Below are 8,638 nucleotides of genomic sequence, written 5' to 3' on the forward strand. Positions count from 1 at the left end.
TTTTTGGATTTTAATGGACTGTGACTATCTCCCAGGATTTCAAATTGCACTCTCCAAAAAGTATTAAAAACTCTGTTGCACTGGACGACATGTACCTTCTCTACAATGTGCCCAGTCATAGTCTCAGATCCCAGTTTATATAGATATATCTTTTATTATAATCATGTTTCTTTTTTGTTTTGTTTTAGGTAACAGTCAAATCTCATAAATTGTTCCATACATAATTATTAAAAGTGTCTTTATATTACTATCTTCTGAAATAATATTAATAATAAATACACATTTAATTTATAGTAAATTATTTGTTAATACCAAAGGGGAAATGGAAGACAAGGAAGTTTATCTATGTCCCACCTTATCACACAGAGAGGTTAATCAAAGTTCAGAAATGGTAAAATAACATAAATAAATAAAGAATAAAACAAACAAAATAAAAATATACAGATAAGAACCAACATGCTGTAGGGTACAATTTAATTTATCAAGTTAAACAAATCAAAAACAATGCAGCCAAGTTAAATAAATTTTTTCTATTTTTCTATACTTGAATGATAACCATGAAAAGAGTCCTTTTTTTTCTATTTGAACAGAAATATTAGATGAAGTAAAAATCTGTCTACTTAAAACATACATAATAACATAAGGAGTCAGCACACCAAATTTGGTGGTGATAGCTATTTTCCTTCTGAAGATATTTGTTCCACAAGATTTTTTGCATCTCGCCAAATCTGTTGCTACCATGGAAACTATAAAATGTGGCAGACTTTAGCTAAATGTAAAATGCTTCTACTAAATCTGTCTTTCTTTGTGCCAGGTTTTGTATTGATTGGTTGCATTGTTTAGAAATTATAACAAAATAAGTTTTTTAATAAATTAGGGTAGACTACCACCTTAAACCCTATGATGTGTGAGAACAGTGTGTCTTGTCCAAAGTATTGGCAGTCCATGTTATTTTGCAGTTTTTAAAAAAAAACTTTGGTGAAGCTCCTCCCACTGTCCAGAAGACCCACCCACCTGAGACTGTGATTGGCTGTCATCACCTCATCCAGATCACCTGGCCTTCGAGGTGAAGCTAGCATATGTTCACTGTCACTTTCTTCCATCCATGAAATTTTCTGAAAGATTTGCCTGAAGGTTTAGGACCGACATGTAATTAATAAGTGTATTTTTACTAGTTAGACAGCATGCAGGAGAGCTTTTTGAAACTTTAAACCCCTTTTAAACGCACCTGTCTCATGATACAGATGTGTCTTGCATTAGCATTTTGGTAAGGCCTCATTTTTGGGGAGTCAGAGGGTGAACTTCAACTTTTCACTGTATTTCTGCTTTAAAAAAGGATCTCCAAGTCGAGATGGATTCTAATTTACACTCCTGGTTACCAAGAAGCTAAGAAATAAGTTTAGAAACCACATCTGGTCCCAAACACCAGTTTTGTTTTGTTATATTAGCATACCTGCTAATTCACTTCCTATTTCTTTACTAGTTTTCTTGCTCCTAACTGCAAAACTTCTTGTTTTTGTTGTGTTTAGTTTAATACATCTGCTGTGTGCACACTCTACTTTTCACTTTCTTTGAGCCATTTTGTGACAAATGGGAGCTTGTCTGGGATATTTAAAGCCGTTTGGTGATGTTAAAGGTTGTAACCTACAGTTAAACATGGCTTTAATGTTTAGTATTCTAGTTTTTAGTTCTGTTGTCTGTATTATTTTGGTGGACGTAGGACAAGACCTATTTTGTTTGCAAACCAATTTGTTTTAGATGCAACAAGCGTGTCGTTTTGGTGACTCATTTTCAACTATCACCAAGAAACTGTCTTTTTATCTGGTTAGAGGACAAGATGGTTGCAACTGTGGCTCCTGTTTCTAATAAAATGTGCAACCTTTTGTTAAAAATCAAACTCTATGGTGCGCACTTAAATATTTAGATCTTAAATAAGGATGGATGAGCTTGGGGCAAAAATATAGATTTGTTTTATACTATTACCACAAAAAAGAGACCTTTTAAGGGTACATCTTGCAGAAAACTTAACTTAAACACAAAGATATTGGCAGCAAAATGTAGCTGAAGTATTCAGGGATCTGTCAAAGTGGGAAAATTATATTAGTGGATTATTCTTACGTACATTTTGCTCAGTAGGTGGCTTTTCATTGCTGTTGCTTGTCTCAGTGGAGCTAATTTTAAATATATTTTTTTATTGATGAGTCTAAATGAATCACTACATTTGATAAATGTATCATATTCTTTGCAGATTCACAATAAAAAGGACAATATTTTACTCCGAATTGTTGTGAAGTAGTAAATTAAATGGCAATAGTTGGGTAAAGTCCATATTTTTCAACTGGAGCTTCAGAAAAGTGCTCAAATAAACACACCTTGTCATTATTCACCTGGGAAGAATCAGAAAAACACGAGAAAGAGAGAGAGCAAGATCTTTATTATGTTCTTACAAACCATGAAATTCATTTTATAACAGGGAAAAATACACAAAACCTTCATTTTTATCATTATAAATCACACATGTGCTTTTCTTTTCTATGTCCATTTATCAGCTCTATGAGGATTCACGAGGCCACCTCTGAGATGTGGTGGATATTGGACAGGGTGAGCTGAGCCTCCCGAGCCGGATAGAAACGTCTGGAGCGAAGCCACAGCCTCCCGAAGACCGACGTGATCAGCAGCAGGACCACCAGCAGCCCCCCGAGGACGAAGGTCTCCACGGCCGGGACTCCACCTGCATCTGACACAGGTAGAACCACGTAGTAGTTCAATATGTGGAGGACGTCTGTGGAGACTCTCATGGTAATCCTCAGTAGAAAGCAGCTGGACTTTTCTTTTAGTTTCTTTAAGGCATTTTACCTCTCAAAGGGTGACATTTGAGAGCAGAAAATCCATTTTAACTGCATTTTTTTAAGGCTTTTTTATTTTTCAGCGCTAAAGAAGCCTCTTGGATGTGAGTTTAAAGGTCTTCGAAAAGATAAAAGAGAAGTCTGGTTGCTTTCTGTGGAGTATTTAAGCTGTGAGGTGTCCCAGAGATGACATAAATACATACTCAGATTGGGCTTTTCATTGTCTTGTAGCAGCCGCCTGATTGGTCCGTAAGACACAGTGTGGGATAATGGGATGTCTCTCCTCGTCCTCATCAGTCCATCTTCACTGGAACAGTTCTGTTTGGCAAACGCACGAGTGAAACTATTAGCCTCAATCATTAGCAATGTATATTTGAAATAACAGCAGCTCATGTGGCCGAAAAACAATTCTGGTCTATATTAAGGACTTAAGCTCCCACATACAGCAGGCTGCTTGTCTGAACTGGCCCTCTGACTGTGAATTTGAGGAATGGGAGTCGCCTGAGTTCACTCACAGGCTGGCAGAGTCCCGAGCCGCCGTGGCAGATCTGGACGTTGCAGTGCAGGAAGACGTTGGTGTAGGAGCTGCCGACGAATTTGAACATTTGTATCTTGAACAGGGCCTCCGCGCCCTGGCCGTTCTTCAGCACACTCAGTGTTTGTTCGTTGGTCAACACCGGACAGCTGAGGAGACAAAAAAGAAAAAGTCAGAGGGGATGAAATACTACACTTTAAAAGCAAGAAAAAGGGAATAGGTTTCACTATTGGAGGTGATTCAGAGACAGATTAGTGTTTTCCTTTCTGGCTGCCATTGTGAAATCACTTCATCGCCCCGCTGTTGCTAACAGAACCAAATACTGCCTGGTTGTCAAGGGCATGCACAGCTGTTGAACTGGCCTCTCAGACTGGAGTCACGTGACCCCGGCTCTGAGAGTTGTTGTCTGGCCGCCTCTCTAAACAACAAATTCTCTTATTTCACATTTCAACAGCTAAGAGCTCCAGTAAGAGGACTGAGAGCTGTTAGGAGTCATGGTGAAGTTATACGCCTCACTTATTGCACTGCATTTGCTTGGATTACACAATAAAAGGTAGTCTAGAGACTGACCTGTCTCTGATGAAGGTGTACTGGATGTTGCTTGAGGGGTCGCTGGTCGGTGTGGCCCAGCATCGCTCCATACGCAGCATCAGGTGAGCCGGTATCTGCAGGACAGCCGAGTCATTATTTATAGCGTTTTATTAATGCTGATTCATGCTAAGACATAAACAACAGGTGTGCCAAGAGGTTATAACAACACGAGAAAGAGAGCAGCGCTAGATCTGGTCACGAGTGGAGGGTTAGATTTCCTTCTGGAACATCCATCCACACAACATGTTGCTTCACACTGAGGAACGGCAGCAGGCTTAAACTAACCCAGGAATAGCTGTCAGTAGTAGGAATACTTAGCATGCTTGCATCTATTTTTCCTGTTGAAGTCAGTGCACGGTGTCCGTAAAGGTCCTCGCATGTCAGCCAAGTTACAAAATGTTGCTTCACATACTGCAATAATGTGCAACTAAATCTTACATAGTAAACATTTACCATAAAAACTTTGACGTAGATGTTGTCGTCAAGGGTCAGAGACGGCACCGTCGTCCACCTGTCCTCGAAGGCCTCGTCTTTGTACAGCAGCATCGACACCGAGAAGTTCCCGTCCTCCGTGTTCAGAGTGATGGTTCTGCAGAGTTCATACAACCACATCTTAACAACTAGACATTTTACTGAAAGTCAGAGAGAAGAAGAGAAAACTGACCTGACATCCACTCTGATCATGTTTACACCGTTGGGTTGTTGCACCATGTAGTTTATGGGGTAGCGGCACACGAATGTGATGTTGATGTAGTTTCTCGTGATGATGTCCGACAAGTTATTGTGGATGGTGTTGATGAACATGATGTGTGTGTCATCTGAGGCCTGAGGAGAGGTCAGGGAAGAAAAATGTACAGATTAGTGGAGGATTATTTGGGTTTTTTGCCAGTGCACAGCATCAGAAATTGGATTTTTGAGGTCAGAACCACTGCGGTAATCTGGTATGTTGCTCGCTCAAAGGACAATAGTTGGGTTTCTCTCTATGATTTAACACCACAAGGCCTTCAATTTCTTATGTGATGTGTCCCTGTGAATTGGTACTACATAAATAAAACTAGATTTAACTTAATAGTTAAAGAAAGACTGAAAAAAGTCTAATTTGATAAAAATGTTACGTATGGAAAATTAAGGTGGTGAAAAATGTTTGCAGTTTCCAATCTGCATCCATCTACTTTCATTTAACTGAAATCTAGTTCACCTTACTTCACACTATTGTCTTCTCAGAATTTGAAATTCCCATAATGGTATCGGCTCTACTAAATGAACAACTCCAGTTCAATTCGGTTTCATTAAAACAATGTATTATAGAAAGAAAACCCAACATATTCCTTTGAGCAGCACTTTGGAAAAAACTGGAAAGACAAAAACTCCCTTTAACAGGGGAAAAATTCCGGCAGACTTGAGAATATGGAAATAGGATAGCTTGGGAGTTGTATGTTTTCTTTTTTGTCCAACTAACAAATCAAACTCTCCTGTCTTTCAAAGGCCGGAGAAACAGATAATTATTTTAATTAAACTGCTTCATGTCACAACTCTGGCCCTACAATGTTTGAGGCCAGTCAGGATGAAAATGATTTAAAACATCCATCACAATATGGCAGAGTCTTGAAATTTCTTATATTTTCCAGCCAGAAAACAATCCAAAATCCTTCATTTCCTGTTACAGAAGACAAGAATCCAATTCTCACTTTAAGTATTTGAGAATATGGAAATTGGATTTGCGAAACAGCTGATTTTATTTAACTATATTAAGGGCAACATCAGTGATACTTCTGTTATTTGTCAGGTTTTGAGTATTTTTGTGTTTTGTAAAGCATTTTTAAAGGTGTTATAGAAATGAAATGTATGATTACTATTAAAATAAATCAGAGAAAGTGGGAGACAGTCAGGGTGCTATGTTGCAGGTTAAACTAAATGTTCCTCCTATGAACAAGGCAGTAAATTTATGTGTGTCTGTGTAGTTAAAGGGCAGCGAGACTGATCTCCTCTAGGTACAGGTTCAGGTTCATGCATATGTCACTGAGGTGAAGACACCTCCTTTTCCTTCCTGTAAATGTTACCGATGCAGATTAATATTCTTCTCCAGTGACGCAGATGTAACCACAACATGTAAAAGCGGTGAAAAGCTGTCCTGCTTCTCTGGGCCCCTTCTGGGCTCAGACAGATGAAGGCCTCTGTTGTGGTCTCAGCTCAGGATGAATTGCACCGAGCTGTTACAGTCCAACCATCTTTTACTGCTTCTCAGTAAACACACGACTCCCCCCCCCATGTAAATCCTGATAATTTAGAACTTATCGGCCTCTCAGGATCCCCCTCCCTGCTTTGAATAACGCTCTGGGCCGGTTTAGGCTAAAAGGAACAACGCTGCCCTTCTTTCTTGACATAAATGCCACATCCCCCCTTCCTTTTCTCTTCACTCCTTTCTGTCTGGCGTCGGAGCGTTCGCCTTTCTCCGTCCGTCTTATTATACTTGCTATGAGCTGATTCCATAGAAAGGTTATTTCTGCTCTTATGCAAAGACCAATAAAGAGCCACAAGTAGCTGCTTCTAGGAGCTGAAAAGATCCAGATTGGGCGAGAAAAGTTCCCACAACAACTGCAGAAGTAGTAAAATAGATAATTTATTATTATGGGGATTTTTATGTTGTCAATAAAAGCAGATACAAGAGTAGTTTGTCTTCATGTCGGTTCCCTCCTTTGTGCAGAGCTGTTGAAAACGTCCCAGCTCACGCGCAACATTTGATTAGTTGGACTCGTGCGGTTCTGACTGTAACTTTTAAAGACTTTAAAGCAAACGTTCAGGAAAAAGCTCGTACCACTATAGTGCCACAGTCTGAGAGGTTCTGTTTTATGCTGAAAACGTAGTCGTCCCCGATCTCAACGCCGCGGCATTCAGGATCATTTAAATGCAAATCCCAAACCTAAACGCAAAAAAACACAATAAGTAAGGACAAATATTAAATATTATTAACACCACAAATATTCTAGGGATGTTTTGCTTTGGGAACAGTGATGGTGAAGTTACTCTGAGGGGAAAACAGTCTCGATCTTTGCTGACTTACATAAACTGGAGGCACTTTATTGAGGAAAAAAGTGCTGGGAATGACGACCTCCATATGGTCGTTGGTGCAGATGACGGTTTCATTGAGTTCTGATGGAAAGAAAAGAGACGAGAGAGTAAAACTGAAGACAAAATAGTCTTTTCTAATAACGGGCTGGAGATTATTATTTAAAAATCATTATCAATCTCACTGTAACTCTAAATGATTAATTATCTTACAGACTTTTTACAAATATGGTCAGAGAGGAGCCTCAATCATGACGTCTCTCTTAGTATGAGTGGCAGAAATTAAATATTATTAGCTTGTTTGTATCTCACAATGCTAAAAATGTATTTCTTTAAATCATTATCAACCTACACTTATACATATATTTTACAATTTTACTTTGTGTATTATCACACAGGTAAGTCTTACAAACCAAATAAACATGCAAAATCTACCCACCAATAACTAAAAGATCAGAGGTGGAATATAACTAAGCAACATAATTTTAACATTTTCTATGATTTTAAGCTTCTGCTGCACCACATTTCAAAGGGAAATGCTGTAATACATACTCTAAAATAGTTGTTTTTATTGTATAAGTTTGTACTTTCTTTTCAAATCAGGATTTTACATAGAAAATGTAGTGATTGAAGGAAAAAATGCAACAATAATAGGATGCATTTTTATGCATCAGCATTACTAGTTTTTGTACACTTGCACATACTTTTGTGATTTTCAGAGTGTAGAATAAAGAACATGAATATAGCATCCACCACTGCTGAATTAACGCCAAATTACACTCTTGCAACACTTAAGTCACCAAAAATAAGGTTTTTAACTGACTTTTTAGAATTAAATTGTCCTTTTTTGTAGGACCATTTCAAAGCTGCTGCAGCCAAAAAACACAGATGTTTGACTTTAAATCAGTCAGTATGAAACCTGAGTTGAAATCAGCGTTTTGTTTGACCCTTGACATCTCATCCTGTGGAGGTTTGTTGGGATGTCAGGTGTGTTCTCACCCTCCTCCTCCGGCTGCAGATACGCTGTCGAGCCGACCGTCCTCACGGCGAACAGTAACCAGGCGAAAACCAAACTGGCAGGTGCCATCTTCCAAAAAACCTTCCAAAGAGGGATTCTCTCCGCTCAGCCACTCTGCTGCCTTTTGGCCTTTTCCCTGCGACCCTGTGAATCTTCTATTCAGCTCAGACTCGCTGTCAGCAGAAGACAGAGTGGCGATCTCTTACTCCAGCCCTCGAAACACAACCTCTAATGAACTGGGAGCCTCCCTCCGGCCTTAAAACACCAGCTTGAATGATGTCCCCACCGACAATGAGATTCCGCACATGAATAGGGAGAACTGAGGGGAGTCCAAGGTAACACGTATGTCACCGCCTACTGCAGCCACGTCCTCTCAGTAAACATCTTACAACTGCTGCTTGCTACAGGGAGTCTGGTAACCATGTAAAGAGGAGCAGCAGCAACACGGGGCTGGACCTCTTTGTCGTCTCCGGCTTTTGTGTGGACATTTTAAAATCTTTACTGGTGCGGGAATCCCAGTCAGTCAGGTGAAAAGAAACTCATTACGAGTCAAGGGCAATTCAGTGACAATGCCGAGGGCTG

General features: G+C 39.5%; 1 protein-coding gene across 1 annotated transcript; it reads right to left on the reverse strand.

The window, feature by feature from the left end:
- Window positions 1-2,415: 2,415 nt before the first annotated feature.
- Window positions 2,416-8,476, reverse strand: si:dkeyp-110a12.4 (alpha-tectorin). Its single transcript, XM_022204272.2, has 9 exons — window positions 8,038-8,476; window positions 7,034-7,122; window positions 6,788-6,892; window positions 4,637-4,797; window positions 4,426-4,561; window positions 3,952-4,046; window positions 3,362-3,530; window positions 3,050-3,164; window positions 2,416-2,737 (listed from the first exon to the last, which is right to left on the reverse strand). The coding sequence occupies exons 1-9, from the start codon at window positions 8,123-8,125 to the stop codon at window positions 2,562-2,564; spliced, it is 1,134 nt and encodes a 377-aa protein (XP_022059964.2). The 5' UTR covers window positions 8,126-8,476; the 3' UTR covers window positions 2,416-2,561.
- Window positions 8,477-8,638: the final 162 nt, after the last annotated feature.

This window comes from Acanthochromis polyacanthus, chromosome 1, assembly GCF_021347895.1.
Source record: "Acanthochromis polyacanthus isolate Apoly-LR-REF ecotype Palm Island chromosome 1, KAUST_Apoly_ChrSc, whole genome shotgun sequence".
Classification (NCBI taxonomy): Eukaryota; Metazoa; Chordata; class Actinopteri; family Pomacentridae; genus Acanthochromis; species Acanthochromis polyacanthus.

Coding starts and splice junctions, on each gene's coding strand:
- si:dkeyp-110a12.4 (XM_022204272.2), bottom strand. CDS start 8,125: ATGGCACCTGCCAGTTTGGTTTTCGCCTGGTTACTGTTCGCCGTGAGG. Junction 4,562..4,636: donor ATGATCAGAGTGGATGTCAG/GTCAGTTTTCTC, acceptor TGAACTCTGCAG/AACCATCACTCTGAACACGG. Junction 2,738..3,049: donor CAATGAAAAGCCCAATCTGA/GTATGTATTTAT, acceptor TACCTGTGTCAG/ATGCAGGTGGAGTCCCGGCC.